Raw genomic sequence first — 22,659 nt, forward strand, 5'->3', positions numbered from 1 at the left:
TTTACGACGCTGGAAAGATCGGGTTCAGGTAAGTAAAAGGGTCTGGGAGGCAGCTGTACCGCAAAAGGTTTTTCACCTTAATGCATAGAATGTATTAAGGTGAAAAACCTTGAGACTTTAACACCCCGTTCAGCTGCACAGGGGGTTTTCCACTATCAGGGCGATAAGATGTGGAACGCTTTTCCACAACTGGTGGTATCAGCGGGGAGTATTGAGATTTTTAACGACTCTTGGATTTGCATCTTAAAGAACACAACATACAGGGATACAAGAAATAACAATTGACACTGACATACATACACCTACACAGGTTGAACTGGATGGACTATTGTCTATATTCAACCTTACCCACTATGTAAGTGTAATTTAAAGTCCTGCTGTGGGATCAATGTTGCTTGGGGTCCTTCTTTAGGTGTCCATGTTACTGCCTGTGTGAACTAGACAATTCCCATTGGAAAGAGAAGACGACTGATGTCAGTACAGAGGGGCGCTAGGAAGCACATTTCTACAAAGAAGCTGATGATGTCACTAAGATTTGAAATCCCCATTTATTCAAAAGGTAAGAACTCAAATGAAACAAACATTTAACCACCAGTTTGAAAGAGCATGGGGAAGGGATGTACGCACAGAAAGGGGATGGGATCCTGGAGTTCAGCTGAAGTAAGTCTACTTCCTACTCTCAGTCTGTGATTGGACAACAAAGTAACAGAAGCATAGGGAAGTACACCTTTGGCTGATGTTCATCCCTCTTTTCTTGTATGGCACGTTCCTTAAAAGCATATCTAAAAGCTCCTAGTATTGCTCTTCCCACTCCCAATCTAAGACCCCTTTCACACTGCTGCGATTTGAAAGCTGCACAACGTTGCCACGATTTCAGGGAATGCCAGTGTAAACTTGAGGTCTATGGACCCCAACAGGGCATCAAAGTCAGACCAAAGTAGTACAGGGACTAGTTTAAAGTTGCACAGATATGAATGGTACTCTTGGTAAAACTTGTCATGCAACTTTGCCCGCAGGAAAAGTCACACAAGTGTGAAAGGGGCCTAAGGGCTGCTATTTAGGGGATTAAAAGAAAGGCCGTTACCAAGACACATTAGGGTACTTACACCTGCTGCATATAGAATTATATTTAAGGTCCTTTTACACAGGCTTTCAGTTTACGTCTTGCCAGTTTCTCAGGCAGATCTGCTTGAAAGCCCCCCATGCAAGTCTATATGCAGGCAGATGTAAACAGACATGCATCTGTTTCAGGGGCGTAACTAGAAATCACAGGGCCCCATAGCAAAATGTTGTATGCCCCCAAAAAAAAATTAATTAATGCCATTGAACAACAGATTACCACACCCATGTGGCACAGTACCCAGGCAACAGCTTATATTCATTTCGAACAACAAAGTATGCAGTATACTGTATGCAGCCCCTGAAGGACACACATTGCTGACCTCCATCAGTACAGTGCAGACCCCCCAGCAGTACGGACACCCCTCTTAGTACAGACACCCCCTACCTCAGTGCAGACCCCCCAGCAGTAAAGACACCCCTCTTAGTACAGACACCCCCTACCTCAGTGCAGACCCCCCAGCAGTAAAGACACCCCATTTAGTACAGACACCCCCTACCTCAGTGCAGACCCCCAGCAGTACAGACACCCCCCGTGCAGACCCCCCAGTGCAGGACCCCCAGCAGTACAGACCCCCCCAGCGCAGACACCCCACTTAGTACAGACACCCCCCCATTACAGACCCCCCTCAGTGTAGGACCACCCCAGCAGTACAAATAACTCCCAGTGCAGACACCCCCCCCCCAGTCCAGACACCCCCCTCAGTAGTGCAGACACCCACCCTCAGTGCAGACTCCCCCTCAGTAGTGCAGACACCCACCCTCAGTGCAGACACAACTCCATTACAGACCCCCACTCAGTGCAGGACCCCCCAGCATTGCAGACACCTCCCCCCTGAGTAGTGCAGACCCCCCCCCCATTACAGACCCCCCTCAGTGCAGACACCCGCCCAAGCGGTGCAGACCCTCCCCACTCAATAGTGCAGCACCCTCCCCACTCAATAGTGCAGCAGACCCCACCCCCCCACTCAGTAGTGCAGCAGACCCCACCCCCCACTCAGTAGTGCAGCAGACCCCACCCCCCCACTCAGTAGTGCAGCAGACCCCACCCCCCCCCCCACTCAGTAGTGCAGCAGACCCCACCCCCCCCCCCACTCAGTAGTGCAGCAGACCCCACCCCCCCCCACTCAGTAGTGCAGCAGACCCCCCCCCCCCACTCAGTAGTGCAGCAGACCCCCCCCCCCCACTCAGTAGTGCAGCAGACCCCACCCCCCCCACTCAGTAGTGCAGCAGACCCCACCCCCCCCCACTCAGTAGTGCAGCAGACCCCACCCCCCCCACTCAGTAGTGCAGCAGACCCCACCCCCCCCCACTCAGTAGTGCAGCAGACCCCACCCCCCCACTCAGTAGTGCAGAAAACCCAACCCCCCCACTCAGTAGTGCAGCAGACCCCCCCCCCCCCCACTCAGTAGTGCAGCAGACCCCCCCCCCCACTCAGTAGTGCAGCAGACCCCCCCCCCCACTCAGTAGTGCAGCAGACCCCCCCCCCCCACTCAGTAGTGCAGCAGACCCCCCCCCCCCCACTCAGTAGTGCAGCAGACCCCCCCCCCCCACTCAGTAGTGCAGCAGACCCCCCCCCCCACTCAGTAGTGCAGCAGACCCCCCCCCCACTCAGTAGTGCAGCAGACCCCCCCCCCACTCAGTAGTGCAGCAGACCCCCCCCCCCCCACTCAGTAGTGCAGCAGACCCCCACTCAGTAGTGCAGCAGACCCCCACTCAGTAGTGCAGCAGACCCCCACTCAGTAGTGCAGCAGACCCCCACTCAGTAGTGCAGCAGACCCCCTCTACATACCTCAGAACAGCGCTGATGCACAGTGCCGTGTGTGTCCCTCGAGCGCAGGCTCCTCCTCCTCTGTGGATGTAAACAGAGAGGAGGGGAGGCGGCTGCGGTCCGTGCTGCTGTGTCCCTGCCCCGGCACGAGGTACTACAGAGAGCAGTGTTAGTGATGCGGGGCGGCTGCCGCTACCCCAGCGTGTCACCCCTCTGGCCAGCACCCACCTATTAACACCACTCACCAGGCCCCAACTCGGCTGTGGGCCCCATATCGCCCGCGTGGGTCGCTATGGCGGTAGCTCCGCCACTGATCCGTTTACAACTGCTTACTTCCGAGTCTGTCCAGGTCCAAAAAAATAAAAATAGAAGGACTCCCTCAGGATGTAAATGGACACATGTCTGTTTTCATCCAGACATCCATAGATCCAACACAGGTCCACAAAAATTCTGATTCAGAATACTTTATTAATCCCAAAGGGAAATTATGATACAGTTACATTCAACAAAGACAGCACAAGATCACAATAAAGAACTGAACAAGACACAATAAAATTACCAACAGCAATAGTACCAAAAAAAAAAAAAAAAAAAAAAAAAAACTATATATATATATATATATATATATATATATATATATATATATATATATATATATATATATATATATATATATATATATATATATATATATATATATATATATATATATATATAAATAATTGGCCCTAGTGTATGAGCGGGGACCTTGGATTGTGGGCTCCTTGAGGGTAGGGACCGATGTGAGTGTGCAATGTACAGGGATAGGGGTAGACACTCACTCAGGTTGAACTGGATGGACTAGTGTCTTTATTCAACCTTAGTAACTATAAAACTATGAAACATAGAATAAATAACACAGATTGAAAAAAATAACAGAAAATCCCAAGATAATAATGAACAGAAGACCAACATATTCTAAAAAGTTCTGGTAGTAAAAAGGTAGAAAAAAAAAATGTTAACAGGCACAAATGACAAAAAAGCGATCTCTGTCTCATTCTGCTCCAATTCAGCAGTAGATCTATTCATAGATCCCCAGCTGAACGAACTAGAGGACGGGCAATGTAAAAAGACGCTTCATTATTTTTTTTTTATACGAGTATACATCATTTGCATCTATTTGCATTTTTAAATATCTGCCTGGAGTGCACCGTTACGTTCTTCCAGCAGACAGATTCAAAGTTGCCCTGGATTTCTAAATGCACTTCATGACACAGAAAACATTCAGCTAAGGGCCGCACATAATGATGTCATGCTACCATCTCTCTACTATGAAGTTCAAATATGGTGATTGCGTCAGAGGGGTGCAGCTATAGGTGGGGACTTCCAGTGGGTCCATTTTGATTGAATAAAGAGTTTTTTTCTTTTTACATGGAGTGACATGACATGGTGAAATAGCAAATAGGCATGCAACCACTGTTTTAAAAATATATGTATCTATTTAGCACACATTTTTACATTTATAAACAAAACTGTAATAAAACCCATGAAAAATAATAAGGTCCCATTCACACTAGTGGTTCTATCAGGTCTACCCGTCATTTTCATGCAGAGCTGATCAGAAGCTCCATGCAAGTCTATGTGCAGGCAGATGAAACCAAGACATTCATCTCCATTTACGTAGCTTTTACCTTTGAGTCCTTCAAGCTCCTGGAATCCAGAAAAATAAATAAATAAAAAAAAGGGGGGGGGGGGGTGTGCGGAGGGAGGACGGTCTGTATCCTTTTCAATTTTTCAGGACCAAGGTGAAGGATCTGAGATAGTGTGATGCAAACACAAACAAGTCCATTTTCATCCACTGATCCAATATTAGTCTGGAAAGCTGCGGTTTTAATATGCAAAAAAAAAAAAAAAAGGTGACATCTGTCCAGTTCTGCTCCACTTCAGCAGAGGATCGGTTCACAGATCCCCTGCTGAACAGAACAGACACAGTCTATGCAAAAGGGGCATAAAGAAAAAAAAAAAAAACTAAGCCCAGCTCCCTTCATTCATTGATACATATTCAAGATGCAGAACACAGAATTGAAAAGTATTGGGTTGGTGTGGAGACATGGGGGGGGGGGGGGGGGATGGGGGAAATAAAGAAAAGAAATACGGTAGGTATTTCTTGTAAATATCTGCGCATTTGCGCACCAAATTAAAGCGGTAGTAAACAAAACAGCAGTAAAAAAAAAATGCAAAACAATGGCATAATGTGCATCACACACTAGCACATTATGAAATGCATACCTTAGAACGAAGCTCCCGCAGTCTGACCCAGTCAGCGCTGAGGGGGGGGTTCACATTCATACATGCACATACTAGGGCCAAATTAGACAGGAGCAAATTAACCTACCAGCATGTCTTTGGATGGCATGTGGGAGGAAACCGGAGTACCCAGAAAAAAACTCACGCAGGCACAGGGGAGAACATGTGCAGGTAGTAGAGCTGCACGATTCTGGTTAAAATGAGAATCGCAATTTTTTTGCTTAGAGGATAGATCACGATTCTCTCGGCATAACATCATCTTTCACATTAAAACAAAAAAAAAATTGTGCCAAAGCTGGGCAAATACAGTGCGACATAAAATATTGCAGCCATTGCCATTTTAATCCCTAGGGTCTCTGCTAAAATTTATATATATATATATATGTATATGTGTGTGAGTGTGAGTGTGAGAGAGAGATCTCTATATCTATATATCTCTCTCATACACACACACACACACATATACACATATATATACTATATATATATATATATATATATACATATATACACATATATATATATATATATATATATATATATATATATATATATATATATATATATATATATATATATATATATATATACACATATATATATACATATACATATATATATACATATACATATATATATATATATATATATATATATATATATATACATATATATATATAATCTCTAGCTGTATCTATACAGAGAGAGATATCTATCTATCGAGATTATATATAATAGATGGAGAGATAGAGAGATTAATATATTTATGTAAAATTCCAGAATCTGTGAAAAATAAAATCCTTCTTTGGACTTTACAGCCAACTGGTGAAAAGCCCCTGGGAGCTTCAAGGACACAATCGGTGCTAATAATATTATTATGCAGCCGTTTACTCTGAAGGGGATTGAGTACTTTATATTTCCCAGACGATTACATACTGTAAAATGCAGCATGAGGAACGACACAATGAAATGCCTCAAGAACACATTCAGCCTCCTTTCATAAACTTCCAATAAGGAGCCAGATTGGACTTTGGGGGTCCATTTGCTTCTTTGGGCGTAATGCTGGTTGTGTTAAGGCAACCCAATAGAAAAAAAAAAAAATGAATGGGTTGTCAGCACACCCCAAAATGACTTTTTTTCTGTACTGCAATACACTACCATGCGTTGCAGCGTGATACAGCTTAGGATCCATGCATCAGTGCACTGGGGTGCTATTCAAAACAAATAGCACCACAACACAATACATGCACTACCATGCATTGTGGTGTACTACAATGCACGTCTGTTGGCAAAATGCGATGCCATTCAAAACAATCAGCACGATGCATGCCAATGCATCACAGCAGATGATAAAACATTCATGATATGTTTTTAACCAGGCAGCGCACCACAATACACTGTATATAAGCTGTGGTGCCTTGTGGTCACATATAATTGTCATGCCACACGTGTTCATGAGCCCTAAAAGAAAGTTCCTATAGTCTACTAAGGGCCTATTCATAGGGGAGCCTAGGGCCCTACAATGACAGAATTCAGGGCATTTCTGTGCCCAGTGTTTGCATATGTAGTCATTCAGGCTGTACACATCAATGACAGGACAACAAATGTAGTGGCTGTACGCACAATCAAATGGTTACATGCATACAGGGAGGGACGAGCAGTCATGGATGCAAACTGTCATCCATCCCTATACACACGTAACTACTTAGATGTGTATACAGCCACAGTGTCATTAATCTATACCCAAACACCAGAAACACACTGAATTCTGTTGGTGTACAGACCTCTGCTCCCCTGCGAATGACCCCTAAAGACTTGAGATTCAGCAGAACTTGCAGGCACTAAACAGTCCCTAAAAAAATTATACATTTTTCCTAATGAGGTTTTCCATTGAGAGGTATAGATCTACCTGAACAAATGGGAGAAGCCAAAGCTCACCGGGCACAATGTTGCCCAGTGTCACCTCCTGACACCCAATTTAAACATCGAATTGCCGTACTACTGTGTCGCAATCACATGCATTGCACGGCAATCATGGGTTTAAATCAGGGGGTGAGGAGGAAACATATCACCTTCTCACAGCCTGTCAAGCAAATTCTGATTGCATTTCAGAGGAGAAGCAGTGTCTGCGGCACTTGTGAATGAGCCTTGAGTTGCATTCCACATTGGTACCCTTAAGGCTCGTTCACGCCTGCTGATGAGTTTACCGCCATCAATCCTGAGCCAGCAGCCAAAGGTGAACAAAATCGCCGCAGCAGCAATTAAGCCCCCTGTTGCTTTTGGTGGGCGCTACAGCCTGCCAATCGTGACCCATTCAAGTAAATGGGGCCACTCTGCAAGCATCCCGCAACTGCATGCTTCTGCAGGGTCAAAGCAGGTGATGAGAAAGCAACACAACTCTGCCTGTTTTAACACCTTGTTTGCTGTACGGCACAAGGTTGCAGGCCACTTGCAGAGTAGCCTCATTCACTTAAATGGTTCACGCTTGGCAGGTGCTACACCCCCCCCCCCCCCCCCCCCCCCCCAACCATGACAGAGGTATAATTCCTGCTGTAGCATGTGTAAACCCCTGGCCACTGCAGCTAAAAACGGGGTGTGGTGGCAGCAAAAACACATCTTAACTAAGGGGTTTTATCACCCCCAGACTGCAAATGAACCATTAGATTCCTGAGCCCCCTAAAAGGCTGCTTTAAAGTGGTCGTAAACCCATTACAACCACTTTAACCTACAAAAAAAAAAAAAAAAAAAAAAACGGAAGCCGATTTGTTCCTATGCAGAGCTGCATCAAATTGTGCACTCTCCAGTATTAGACATGTGACATTGTCTATACAAATAGAAAAATAAAGCTATCTGCAAACAAAGACAGAATACCTCTCCAGTGGGTGGTGTAACGACATATTCGGCGACCCATCGCAGTTTGCTACGGAAGTGACCTTCCGTTGCCGCCATCTTGCTACACCCCACACTCGTCCACAGTAAGGATACACTGAGGCCGCGTACACACGGGCGGATTGTCTGCCCAACTAAGTTCGTCAGACAATCCGACAGACAGTCCGTCCAACATTTGAATGAACGGACTTGACCACACACGATGAACAGACAGTCCGCTGAAAGCTTGCGCGATGACGTGTACAGCACGTACGACGGGACTAGAAAAACAACGTCCAATACACTGCAATGCAACCTTCGGCGTGTAAATCCTTTCTGAGCATGCGCCATACTTAGTCCGTCCAACTTGCCTACTCACGAGCGGACTGTCCGCTGAAACCAAGTTTGGACGGACAAAATTACGGAAATTCCGAAAGACTTAGTCCGTCAGACTGTCCGCTGAAAAAGTCAGCTGAAGCCCACACACGAGCGGATTGTCCGCTGAAACACGGTTCAGCGGACTAAGTTGGGCAGACAATCCGCCCGTGTGTACGCGGCTTAAGAAGGGGGAAAGTGGACGTGTTGTTACAGCCACCGGAGTTTTGCATTTTAGACGTATTTATAACATTAAAGTTAGTATATAGTAAAATACAGTACTTACAACTCCGTCTGACTACTTAGATTTTTAAAAGCTACGAACTTCTGTCAGATTAGCAAACCTGTGAGATGAGCAGGCTTGCCGCTGCTTTTAAAATTCAAGATCGAAGTAGTCAGACGGAGTTCTAAGTCATGTATTTCACTATATAAACTGACTTTACTGTTATAAATACGTGTAAAATGCGAAACTCCGTTGGGTGCAACAACATGTCCGCTTTCCCCCTACTTAGTGTATCCTTAGTGTAGGGTGTAGCAAGATGGCGGCGACGGAACATCACTTCTGTAGCAAACTGCACAGGGTCGCTGAATATGTCGTTACAGTGGCAATTCAGATCTTTGCAGCTTTCAAAGGCTACGGCTGCTGAAGAATCTGCCATGTCAAACACACTTCTGGGGGTGTTGAATTTGCTGGATCCTTATTGTGCGCTGTGATTCAATCTTCCTGCCCCTACATTACTACAGTTAATTCAATGCCAACCTGAGAAATCACCATCTACAAACCAGGTATTTCTATTGCATTACTCAAGAAGTATACTACAAAGTGACACATCGACAGGCACATCACACAACAACTGACCTTGTGGCAGCCACTGATGGGTTTTCTATATACTACACAAATAATGTCATTTCCTTAGATTCTTTGAATAACAGTTCCCATCCGCCCTTGTCTGGATGAACAATATAAAACAAAGAATAAGGAGAGATATACGTTTTGACTTTCTGAGTGAATGCATTGGGTATAAGGACCTTAGTCTACGTCACACGTGGACACGGTATGAAGAGACAGAGGCAAGCAAAAGGAATAAAACAAGTGCAAGCAATGGAAAGAAAGCTGGAGGCAGAAAAGGTAATTACATTTTGAATGAGACGGGTCTATGGCTGTTTATGGCCATGTTCTGGAAGTGCGTTTATTGGATTTGTACCGTTAATCTGTCTGCACATATTAAAGACTGTACACTTATTACTCCAACACCAACCCATGCATGAAAATTTAGATACAGACAGCACAATCTTTCAGGGTAATTTGTGTTTGAAAAGCATTCATATGGAGGTACTAAAAGCTTCATATTCACTTTTAAATGTCTTCACTAGGGATGAGCTTCGTGTTCGAGTCGAACATCGGCTGTTCGCCCGTTCGGCGAATCCTGAACGTTATGGGCCGTTCGTGCCAAATTCGTGTGGCGCTCATGGCCCACAATGCACTGCGATGGCACAGTGCATTGCTGGCTCATGATTGGCCAAGCATGCACTGTGACTGTGATGCTTGGCCAATCACAGCGCCGGCAGCGAGGAGAGCCATGATTGGCCACAGGCAGGATGCCTGTGGCAAATCATAGCTCAGGCTGTGTAGTACATGCCCCACACTATATAAGGCCGCCAGCGCGGCAGCCTTGTGTAGTGTGTTGGGGTCTGTAGCAGTTAGTGGGTGTTCTGTGTACCTTCAACACAGTATACACTGATCGTTATCGGCCAATTATTCATTCTTGCTCTTCTGTAGTGGTTGTCTGCGTGCCCTGACCGCAGTATACACCGCTATATTCACCTATATAGCTAGCGATATATCTATCTTTTATAATAGAGCTTGCAGTCAGTGTTAGGAGATTGTGCGTGCTGTCTGCATGCTCTGAACACAGTATACACCGCTATATCCACCTATATAGCTAACTATCTTGCTTGTTTTAAATAGAGCTTGCAGTCAGCGGTAGGAGATTGTGCGTGCTGTCTGCGTGCTCTGAAAAAGACGGACGGCAAAACAAATTATACAGGGGTGATAACCCTTCCCTATGTTTTCCAAAAAGCTTAAAAATAGTTTTTTTTGACTGGAGCTACACTTTAAAAATGTACCAGTTGAAAATTACAAACAGATTCAACTTAACACAACAAACCTACACAGTCCCTGTCTTGTTTGCACCGCCTGTATACTGCTGTTCTGAGTATATAGGGCCTGGGGGCCACACGTCTTTCCTTTTTTTTAATATGGGTACGGGGTTCCCCTTAATATGCGTACAAGACCCAAAGGGGCTGGTAATGGGCAGGGAGGGCTACCCATGCCATTTTTCTCAATGATTTTCAACCATATTGCAGGAACCAGATAGAACATTAAAACCGCAAGCAGTTTTAAATGACGTTATTTCCGCTAAATGTCATTTTGTGCAGGGACTGTTCTAAACACGGGAAACACGTGGCACTTCACAGGCATACTACAGACACCCCCCAGGCACCATATTTAAAGGAATATTTCACTTTTTTTTTTTCCACTTTAATCGTCATTAAAATCAGTGCTCCCGCCAAAACGGCCATTTTTAAAAAACTTTTTTTTGCATTGACCCATGTCCCCTGGGGCAGGAGCCAGGTCCCCAAACCCTTTTTTAGGACAGTATCTTGCATATTAGCCATTAAAATTAGCACTTTTAATTTCGAACGTTCGAGTCCCATAGACTTCAATGGGGTTCTAACGTTCGTACGAATTTGGGGTCCGTTCGAAAGTTCTGGTGCGAACCGAACCGGGGGGGGGGGGGGGGTGTTCGGCTCATCCCTAGTCTTCACTACCCAGTAATAGGAGCCAAGTCTAAGGCTACTTTATAAAGAGCATTTGAAGAAAGTAAAACATGATCGAATAAGCAAACGGATTCTTCTTCACGGAGGCGCCAGTATGAAAGGGGACTAATGGTCCATACACACGATCCGAATATTGTACGAAAACTTATCATCCGAGGAAGAATCGTATGGCTGTCTGATCGTGTGTACACTACTTTCGAGAGCCGATCATGACAGTTCAACTGAAATTATTAGATCGCACAAAAATGTTCCTCGTACGATACCAGATCGTAGGATTTACATTTAGTCAGTATAGCTGTCATCCAAAAATACAATACAAATACACAACACATGACGTCACTTTTTTTCTGTTGTACATGAATTTACATGACTTTAGTTACCTATTCAATTTCTAAATGCGACTATTAAGCGAAAAAAGTCATACGATATTTGGATAGTGTGTACGGGCCATACGTTTATTATGTCCTGTGAAGGTGAGCTTTGGACTGGTGTTAATCGTAACCCGTTTGAGATGCTTCTGTGATCTTTTAGAAAATCACCATCAGGTGCTTCCTACCTGCTACAAAAACTTGAAAGGGAATGCAAAGCCCAATTAACCATATCAGCCCCGGAAGGATTTGGCCCCTTAATGACCAGGCCATTTTTAGCGATACGGCACTGCGTTTAACGGACAAATGCGCGGTTGTGCAACACTGTACCCAAACAGAATTGATGTCCTTTTTTCCCCACAAATAGAGTGGTATTGATCACCTCTGTAGTTTTTATATTTTGCGCTATAAACAAAAAAAGATGGACAATTTTGAAAATAAATAAATATATTTTTTTCCTTTTTTGCTATAATAAATATCCCAAAAAAAAAAGAAAGAAAAAAAAATGTAAAAATACGACATTTCTTCATCAGTTTAGGCCAATATATAGTCCTCTACATATTTTTGGTAAAAAAGCAATAAGCTTATATTGTTTGGTTTGTGCAAAAGTTATTTATGGTGTTTTTATTATTATTATTTTTTTTTATTTTTTTTTACTAGTAATTGCGGTGATCAGTGATTTTTAGCAGAACTGTGACATTGCAGAGGACAGATGGGACACTTTTCTGGGATCAGTGACATTTATACAACGATCAGTGCTATAAAAATGCACTGAATACTGTATAAATGACACTAGCAGGGAAGAGGTTAACAACTAGGGGGTGATCAAGTGGTTAAAGGAGAAGCCCAGCCTGAGCTTCTTAGGCTGGGCTTCTCCTAAGTGTCACAGGAGTGCAATTTGTTTTGCACTACTGTGACCGGTTTTCTCCACTGACGTCACCAGGATCAGTTGAGAAACCGCATCATCCCGACTTAGGAAGTCTGGGTCCGTCAGCTGCCTTGACGAATGGCAGTCTCAGCAAGACGCTAAGGCGGTCGCTCCCCACCCCTCCACAGCTCAGCGCTCCAATGAGCGTGGAGGAGCAGAGCAGGAGAGATGCTGACTGACAGTCAGCATCTCTCCTCTCAGGGAGCTGAGAGACAGAGCCATCGGTGGCTTGATTCTCAGTGAGGAGGCGGCGGGGGACAGCTGCAGCACCAGTCTGATGCTGCATCCACCTAGAGAAGTATGATTATGCAAAAGCAAAAAAAAAAAAAAAAAAACAACCACATACTTCTCTTTAAAGAGGAAGTAAACCCTGATGAGTTTACTTCCTCTTTCATTCCCTACAAAGGCAAAGCATAATGGACTACTATGCATCGCATAGTAGTCCATTATGTGTCACTTACCTGACACAGGAGCCAGCGAAGTCACTGCTGTCCCCTGTAGTCCGTCGCATCCATCTTCTTGGTGGGGTCTCGCAGCTCCGCCGCTGTCATTCGGCGAAGCCGCGATGACGTCACTCCCGCGCATGCGCACAGGAGCCGACACGCGCAGCAGCTCTGTCATTGAGAATGACGCGCTCAGTGCGCCTGCCCGCCGTAGACAGCAGTGCCTGTTTTCGGGCAAATATCTCCTAAACCATATAGGTTTAGGAGATATTTCTTGGACCTACTGGTAAGCCTTAATCTAGGCTTACCTGTAGGTCAAAGTGGTTTGTAAGGGTTTACAACCACTTTAAGTGTGTCCTAGAGAGGCGTGGACTGGCAGAGATTGCTGTTCCTGATCACTAGAAACAGATGATCACACTGTACTCCCCTGACAGAACGGGGATCTGCTTTGTTTACACTGGCAGATACCCATTTTGCCTCTCTGTGGAGAGATCGCGGGTGGCCGCCGGACATCGCGGCCGCCGGCCATGCGCATTGGCGCTTGCACACTGTATCTATTGCACAAAGCGCCATACCAGTACGGCGATTCACGCAATAGAGTCACCCTGCTGCAGCATAACTGCGGCGGCTGGTCGGCAAGTGGTTTAAGCAAACAAAAGCCCATCCACACAGGCCCTTAAAGCCCCTAAAATGTTTAAGGGACATATATTCAAAGCCCCCCCAAAAATAAAGCACACACACGGAGAGTTGCCCCCCCCCCCCTGATGGGAATAGGCCCAACATGCCCTGGAGTGGGTACCTGTCAGAAATAGGTACCCGCTTCAGGAAAAAGAAAAAAAAAAAAAAACAGTAGTAGCGGGGAGGAAAGGCAGACATTTAGCTTCAAGCTAAAACGGCTTTCCTAACACTCCCCTCCCTCAGACTGAGCAGGCTGCTGTGCAAGGGTGTCACTATTGCTCCACCATCCAGCATGCAAACACAGTAAGGCTCCATGCACACTGGACGTTAAAATAACATTATAAAATCGCCAGTAGCTTTGCAGTGAGTCTTTCAATGTTTTTGCAATAGCGTTTTTCTGTGTTAGTGTTTACTTTTTTTTTTTATACATAAAAAAACGCTGGTGAGCTATGTTTTTAAAGTCAGAAAAACGACTCCTGAACGTGATTTTATGGCGTTCAGAAAACAGCCTATAAACTCCACTACTGATAAACATCCAAAAACGTCCATGTGTGCATGGGCACATAGGATAACAGAGGGGAGTTTATGAAAAAAAAAAAAAAATACCAAAAACGTCCGTTTATGAGTTTCAGTGTGCATGGAGCCTAAGGCTGCTTTCACACTGAGGAGCTTTGCAGGCGCTAAAGTGCTAAAAATAGCACCTGCAAAGCGCCCTGAAACAGCCACTGCTGTGTCTGAGGGCTTTCACACTGGCGCGATGCGCTTGCAGGGCGGTCAAAAAAGTCCTGCAAGCCTCATCTTTGGAGCGCTGTAGGAGTGGTGTATTCACCGCTTCTAAAGCGCCCTTTCAATGGGGCAGCGCTGCAAGCCCGCATGCAAAGCGCCGCTGCAGCCGCACTTTTCAGGCAGTTTTAACCCTTTTTCGACCACTAGCGGGGGTTAAAACTGCGCCGCTAAAATGACAGTAAAGCGCCGCTAAATATAGTGCTGCTTTACCGCCAGCGCCCGCACATCCCCAGTGTGAAAGTAGCCTAAGTCAGGAATTGTGTTACTGGCTGGATCACCAGAAGAAAATAAGGGAAAAAAGCCTTAAAAAAAAAATAAAACATATGCAGCCACCACATGTAGAGATTGGTAAACTGCAACATATTACATTTTCGGTTGCAGGTTGATTACGGCTTTCATTCACACAGATGCTTATTCCCATATAGCGTGAAGAGCCATGGGCTAATGTTTTTGTTTTGTGGCGAGCTGTGTGCAGGCAGCCCATATTAGTGAATGGAAGCCCCCGGACAGCCAAGTTTGACAGATACACGGCCTGTGTATCCAGGTTTGTGCAACCATCCATGTGTACCTGTCAAACTCAACTGTGTGGTCTAGTCTGTAAAGCCAATGCACTTATAATTTTGCCTGCCTGCAGCTCGCCACAAGTATGCCTTTTTTGCCCCAGATATTTTTAGTAAAATAAGCACCTGAAAATGCACTAAACCCAAGTTTCTGGGGTTTTTTTTTTTTGTACAATCACATTGAATGGAACCAACTGAATGCACATATGAACGGTGACTAATGAAATACATCAGATTCAACATGTTCAGCATTTTGGCACTGTGAGACACAAAACACTCAGGTGCCAATGAGGACTGCATTTACACCTACGGCATTTGTAAAGTTCCATGTGTTACTTACCTGCCCTGTGTAATGGTTTTGCACAGAGCAGCAAATGCAAAAGAAAGCAAATGCACAATGGATACGGGCTCTACCTATCACCATACTCACTAATTATGACTATTACATGAAACATACCACTTATACCTCTCTAAGAACTCAGCTTTAGAGCTGCACGATTAATCGTTAAAATATTGTGATCTCGATATGACATGCGATCTTTAATCCAGCATTTCCACGATTCATGTAAAGAGCAAATACTCTGCTCACAGCTCTCTAACATTGCCAGCTGCGCTTTTATTTTTTAACCAACAACATTTCTCAGAAAGAGACAGATACAAAAGAAACATTTTATCTGTCTGTGTATTAATTTACAGATTAAAGTGGTGTTGCCATTTAGAAAAAAAAAAATAATAATAATTAAAAGTCAGCAGCTACAAATACTGCAGCTGCTGACTTTTAATAATCGGACACCTACCTGTCCCAGGGTCCAGCAATGTGGGGGATCGAGGCCCCGCTCGTCTCCCCCTCCGTTCGGCGGCGATGGCATTGTAACTGTGGGCTTCACAGCCAGGCACCCGCTGCACATGTGCGAGCGGCGCTGCGCACCGTCATTGGCCGCGCAATCATCTGGGACCTGTCACGTCCCAGAAGTGATGTCACCAGCCCAGGCACTGAAGGAGGCAGACTACGAGTGACACCCTAGCAACAGGCATTTAGAGGTGAGTAAAAACAAATAAATAAAAAAACATTTTTTTCCAATTTTTTATTTTTTTTTTGTCAGTCTTTTTTTGTTTATAGAGCAAAAAAAAAAAAATCACAGAGGTGATCAAATACCACCAAAAAAAGCTCTATTTGTGGGTAAAAAAGGACATAAATTTTGCTTGGCTACAGCGTCGCACGACTGCGCAATTGTCAGTTAAAGCGATGCAGTGCCGTTTTGCAAAACAAATGGTCATTAAGGGGGCAAATCCTTCCGGGGCTGAAGTGGTTAACCACTTCAGCCCCGGAAGAATTTACCCCCTTCCTGACCAGACCACTTTTTGCGATATGGCACTGCGTCGCTTTAACTGGATCAGTGCTATAAAAATGCACTGATTACTGTGTAAATGACACTGGCAGGGAAGGGGTTAAACACTAGGGAGTGATCAAGGGGGCAAGTGCGTCTTAGGGAGTGATTCAAACTGTGGGGGGTATTGCCTCACTAGAACATGACAGATCACTGCTGATGACAGGGAGCAGTAGATCTCTGTCATGTTGCTAGGCAGAACAGGGAAATGCCTTGTTTACATGACACGATCGCGGAACACCGGCAGACATTGAGTCTGTGTGTTTTTAGGCAATCCTAGTATAGGGACCAAAAACACCAATCCTGCCTCACAAGTATCTAATGTAGCTTTTGGAGTGACAGACCATTGATGAGCATTAGCTGTGGCCCTTGGCAGTACAAAACAGTCAGGTGTGAATGGTGCCTTAAGCCTCGTACACATGATCGGATTGTTGGCCAACAGTGTCAGACTTTTGTCCGAAGGGCATTGGCCAGGAACTTTTCTTGCATACAAATGGTAAACAATTGTTGGCCAACAAACGCAAAACGTAGTGATGTACTACGTGGAATTTCAGCTTTTGAGAGCCACCCTTTGGGCTAATGTCATGTTTGGTGAGCATCGATTCCGAGCATGCACATTTGTGTGATGGACTTGTGTACACACGATACGAAAACCTGACAACAGTTGGCCGCCGAAAATTTACTAGCCTGCCATCCAACATTTATTGGCGGAAAGTTGGCCAACAATTGTCCCGATGGAGCGTACCAACGGTCAGATTTTAGGCAGTCTGTCATCACACAATTCCCAGCTGAAAAGCCGATCGCGTGTACGAGGCTTTAGGCCTCATGTGCACCCCCTTTTACGGGCCTTTTTTATTGTTTTCTCTATCAGCCTGTAAACACAAAACTGTGAAAGCCTATGTGTCCATGAGAGCTGCACAATTAATCATAAAAAAAATGTGGTCATTTTGATCCCCCCCCCCATCTCCATCCAGCATGTAAAGGTAAAGGTAGCCTAGACTGGATGGAAAGCCGTCAGCCACAGTGGAGCCAGCGTGGAATGCAAATGGGGCCAATACCAGTATTGACGTCAGCAGGGTCCCCTGCATTATTATCCAGTATTGTGTTCCACGCTGGTTCCACAGAGGCCGATGGCTTCCACTCTGATCCAGGCCACCTTTACCTTACCATCCCGCCACAAGATAGATACTGATGGCAGCATCACCGGGACACCCTTGATCCCAGCCATGTGATTTATCTGCTCAAATGCAAACTTTCAGTTTTTTTACTGTATTATACTAGCATTTATTTGTTTCATTCCTGCAATTTTTTTTTTTTTTTTTTTTTTTTTTTTTTTTTTTTTACACAATAGTACCACTTTGAATTAAACACATGCTTATTCTTGAATTGATCCTAAGTGTCGGTTCACACTGTAGCAATGTCAGACATTGCATGCAATTCGCACGGCACTGCAGGACCCTTTATTTGTCTGCACCAGAATCGGATCTCATGTGTGTTCTCACTCATGAGCTCCGATTCCTGTCCAAATTCACAGTTAGAACTGCAATATGCGAACCGATCTGGGGGCGTTATTAACTTTGTACTGCCACTCACAGTGGTTCGCCTAGGGCAGTGTGAACAACCGCCGATTTAGGCACGATGTGGGAACCAGTAGTGGATTCGCAGGGTTTCCCGCATCACACCAGTGTGAACTGAGCCTAAAGGCTTTTTTTTTTTATTATTAAGATAAAAAAAAAAAAAAAAAAAAAAAAATAAAAAAATAAAAAACTTATGGGTGCGTCAGCCCCCCCCCCCCCCCCATCTCTCTTCAGTGATGTCAGAGTTCCTTAGCCATCTGGGACACTCCTCCTGACTGTCTGAGACAGCAGTGGCGCCATTGGCTCCCACAGCTGTCAGTCAGCCAGCCAATCAGTGGACAGAGGGGCAAGGCCAGGCCACCACATCTGAATGGATACACGGATCTGTGATTCGGCTCGGTTGCCACCATAGAGAGCTGCTGACTGAGGGGGCACTTGATAGGAGGGAGGGGCCAGGAGCAGCAGCAAAAAGGGACCTGAGAAGAGGAGGATTTGGGCTGCTCTGTGCAAAACCAACTGCACAGAGGAGGTATAACAGGTTATTAAAAAAAAAAAAAAAAAAAAAAAGCAAGCCTTTACAATCACTTTTTAAAGAATGTTTTCTTTTTCTTTAAAAATCACTAAATAAAACACCAAAGATTCCAGTGAATCAGTATTTTTTATTGCCATCTTGCTTAACTGCTTGTCGACCGCCTCAAACCAATATACGTCGGCAGAAGGGCTCATACAGGCAGAATCGCGTACCTGTACATTGCCCTATAAGAGGTGCGCCCGCGGCAAGCTCCGTGAGTCAGGCCGCGGGGATACCCGCGATCGCCTCACAGGGAGGAAGAACGGGGAGAATGTAAAAAAGCATCTCCCTGTTCTGCCTAGTGACAGTGTCACTGATCCCTGTGATCGGAGCAGAGATCAGTGACGTGTCACACACACAGCCACAGCAACACGCCCCTGGACACACTTAAACCCTACACTGCCACCTAATGGTTAACCCCTTCACTGCCGGTGTCATTTACACAGGAATCAGTGCATCTGTATAGCACTGATTGCTGTATAAATGACAATGGTCCCAAAAATGTGTCAAAAATATCCAATGTGTCCACCATAATGTCGCAGTCACAATAAAAAAATTAAAAAAAAATTATAGCTGATCGCCATTTAAAAATAAAAATGCCATAAAACTATCCCCTATATTGTAAATGCTATAACTTTTGTGCAAACCAATCAATAATCGCTTATTGCGATTTTTTTACCAAATATATGTAGAAGAATACGTATCGGCCTAAACTGAGGGAAAAAATTATATTTTTAGATATTTTTGGGGATATTTATTATAGCAAAAAGTAAAAATAATGTGTTTTTTTCAAAGCTGACGCTCTTTTTTTGTATATAGCGCAAAAAATAAAAACGGCAGAGGTGATCAAATACCACTAAAAGAAAGCTCTATTTGTGGGGGGGGGGGGGGGGGGAAGGATGTCAATTTTGTTTGGGTGCCACGTCACATGACTGCGCAATTGTCAGTTAAAGCGACAGTGCCAAATCGCAAAAAGTGCTTTGGTCAGGAAGGGGGTAAATTCTTCCGGGGCTGAAGTGGTTAATGATCTAACGTTCAGATATTGCAAATCTTTAACATAAAAAAAGTTCTTCAGAAATGTGAGAGCTCCTGATCTTGATTCGAAGCAAAAAAATAAAAATAAAGTCACGATTCTCATTTCATCCAGAACCGGACAGCTCTGTGTCCACGCACACTTTAGGCGTTTACAGGTGGATTTTTTTTTTTTTCATAAATCAAATGCGCGTTTAGAATAGGAGCTGAAGAGCCATGCAAAACATGCAAAACATGCAAAATGAGGCATAGACTTGTCTACACGCAGCTGAACAATAGATGTGTTTAGAATGCAATTGAGCATTAATGCATTCCAATGGCCATGGAGAATTCATATTCTGACCAATGGAATCCCATTAGGGCTCAAACAATACATGTGCAATATACACAGTTTTAAACGTGTTTTTTTTTTTTTTTTTCTTAACTGCTTCTCTCCTGCCTCATGTGTATGAGGTCTAACCTTTCTTCATGTAATAAACACCTGACAGAGGCTGTACCTACAGCCACAATACACCTCTGTCTGGAGCTGTCAGTGACCTCTGACCCCGGAACTCACCAGTCCAGAGCCCCCTTGTTGTGCTGGGTCAGCGCCCCTGTCAGGGTCCGGGTAGACAGCTTGATATTCACGGTGAACGGGATCATGTCCGAGCCGGGCAGCAGAACTACGAAAGAAACTAAATGACAACTGCTGTCATATCACCACCCCACTTCCTGCAATGTGCGGAGCCCGGACAAATACTTCCGGGCAGAAGTGACGTCCTCGGTAGCAGCGATCGGCGGCCATGTTTAGTAAGGGAAAAGTGGGCAGCTGTGGAAAAGGAGAGGAAAAATTTTTTTTTTTTTTTCCCAGTTCCAGTAAATCTTATACATCTTATACTTGCCATGTGTGTCTGTTAATTCATTTCTGAACGAGTTTAAGGAATTGTACAATATCGCTCATGAGGGGAATATACTAAGTAAGGATGAGCGCAAGCGTGTTCGCATTGTCCACGTGCAGAGCCCGCCAGGAAGTCGGTGCAGCTCTGCGCTAATCACAGGCAGTGAGACAATGCCCCGATGCACGGCTGCAGAGATCGGACAATGTCTCACTGCCTGTGATTAGCGGGCTCTGCACGTGGACCATGCGAACATGCCTGAGCTCATCCCTAATACTAAGCAAGCCTACAACTGCATAGATCCACATTGGTACTATTTGGCATGTAATTTGACATGTCAAATCGCATGGTGTTTCGTCAAATTAGGGCGACCTGTCAGAACAGTGATTCTCGACCGAGTTTCCATGGAACCCTAGGGTTCTTCCAGAGGTTGCTAAGGGTTCCTTCAGCATTGGGACATTTCTGCCTCTCAGATAAGTTCCCAATGACACCATTGATCTTTTTAACTATCTGTAAGGAAGTAATTCTTTCCAATGACCACAAGTGTAAGGACCATTCTTTCCACTGACCATCACACTAATGTATCAGAAGTTGTAGATTTCTCATCTTTAGCAGGGGTTCCCTGAAATCAAAGAACTATTTCAAGGGTTCCTCTGTGTTGAAAAGGTTGAGAAAGGCTGCGTCAGAATTTGTAACATAAGTAACATTCTGTCGCTGCCATCTTGCTACACCTCGACATCATCCACAGTAGCATAGTTCCCAACTATCCCTGATTTCGAGGGACTGTCCCTGATTTGGAGAACTGTCCCTCTGTCATACCTCCCAACATTTTGAGATGGGAATGAGGGACACCTACTAGCAAATGCAAGTAGGCATAGGACACACCCCCTGCCACACCCCTTAAAAGAGAATTTATATATGTTTTTTAGCAAAGACCCGAGAGAATACAATGGCGGTTGTTGCAACTTCTTATTTCGCACGGTATTTGCGCAGGAATTTTTTTTCTTGAAAAAAAAACAGTTTTGTGCTTTAAAAAAAGCAAAACAGTAAAGTTAGCCCAATGTTTTTGCATAATGTGAAATATGACGTTACGCCGAATAAATAGATACCTAAGATGTCACCCTTCAAAATTGCACACGCTCATGGAATGGTGCCAAACTTCGCTACTTAAAAATCCCCATAGGTGACGCTTTAAAAATTTTAACAAGGGGACCCCCAGATCCCGGCATCCCCCCTATGTGAATTGGTAACGGGCACATTGTACCAGTACCATTTCACAAAAAAAAGTGTCAAAAATAGTAAAAAAGACAGGAGACAAGTCCTTTATTAAAAGATAAAAAAAATAAAAATGTCCCACAATGTAAATCCACGCTGCCTGCCGAGCCGAAAAAAAAAAAGCCGCAACAGCTTTGCCTCCATGGGAGGCTCCCGCCGAGTGACGCTTCTTCTCAGTGACAGCTGTTATATAGCTGAGGGTGGGGCCATTCGGTGATGTAAACAGGTGATCCCGCCTTCCTCTGACGTCACCTGGTGTCAGAGGGGTGGGGGTCACCCGTTTATGTCACCGGGTGGCCCCGCCCTCACCCATATAAGAACTGTCACCCACAAGAAGCGTCAGTTGGCGGGAGCCTCCTACTGCTTTTTTTTTTCTTTTTCGGTCTGTCGGGCAGCATGAATTTAGGAAGTTTTATTTTTTTATAAAGGACTTGTCCCATGCTGTCTCTTGTCTTTTTTTACCATTTTACACCTTTTTTGTCAAATGGTAGGGGTACAATGTACTCCGTTACCAATTCACATGGGGGGGCCAGAATCTGTGGGTCCCCTTGTTAAAGGGGGGCGTCCAGATTTTGATAAGCCCCCTGCCCGCATACCCCCATAACTACCGGGCAAGGGTTGTGGGAATGAGGCCCTTGTCCCCATCAACATGGGGACAAGGTACTTTAGGGGGCTACTCCAAAGCACCCTCCCCATGTTGAGGGCATGTGGCCTGATATGGTTCGGGGGGGGGGGCTGCTTTCTCATCCCCCTCTTTTCCTGCAGCCTGCCAGGTTACGTGCTCGGATAAGGGTCTGGTATGGGTTTTAGGGGCCCTATTCCATTTTTCTTTACATTTTGGCGCAGGGTTCCCCTCTGGTATTTTTTTTAATTTGGCGCAGGATTCCCCTTAATTTCCATACCAGGCCTGAAGGGCCT

The 22,659-nt window shown here is 44.8% G+C and overlaps 1 protein-coding gene across 1 annotated transcript in view; it reads right to left on the reverse strand.

Moving 5' to 3' along the window:
• Window positions 1-20,325, reverse strand: part of WDR11 (WD repeat domain 11) — a 187,813-nt gene extending 167,488 nt beyond the window's left edge. Inside the window, exon 1 of the mRNA XM_077455385.1 lies at window positions 20,148-20,325. Within this exon, the coding sequence (XP_077311511.1) occupies window positions 20,148-20,233 (86 nt within the window). The 5' untranslated portion in view covers window positions 20,234-20,325. The remainder of the gene's footprint in view (window positions 1-20,147) is intronic.
• Window positions 20,326-22,659: the final 2,334 nt, after the last annotated feature.

This window comes from Lithobates pipiens, unplaced genomic scaffold, assembly GCF_037356315.1.
Source record: "Lithobates pipiens isolate NorthernLeopardFrog02 unplaced genomic scaffold, aLitPip1_a1.2 Scaffold_25, whole genome shotgun sequence".
Classification (NCBI taxonomy): Eukaryota; Metazoa; Chordata; class Amphibia; order Anura; family Ranidae; genus Lithobates; species Lithobates pipiens.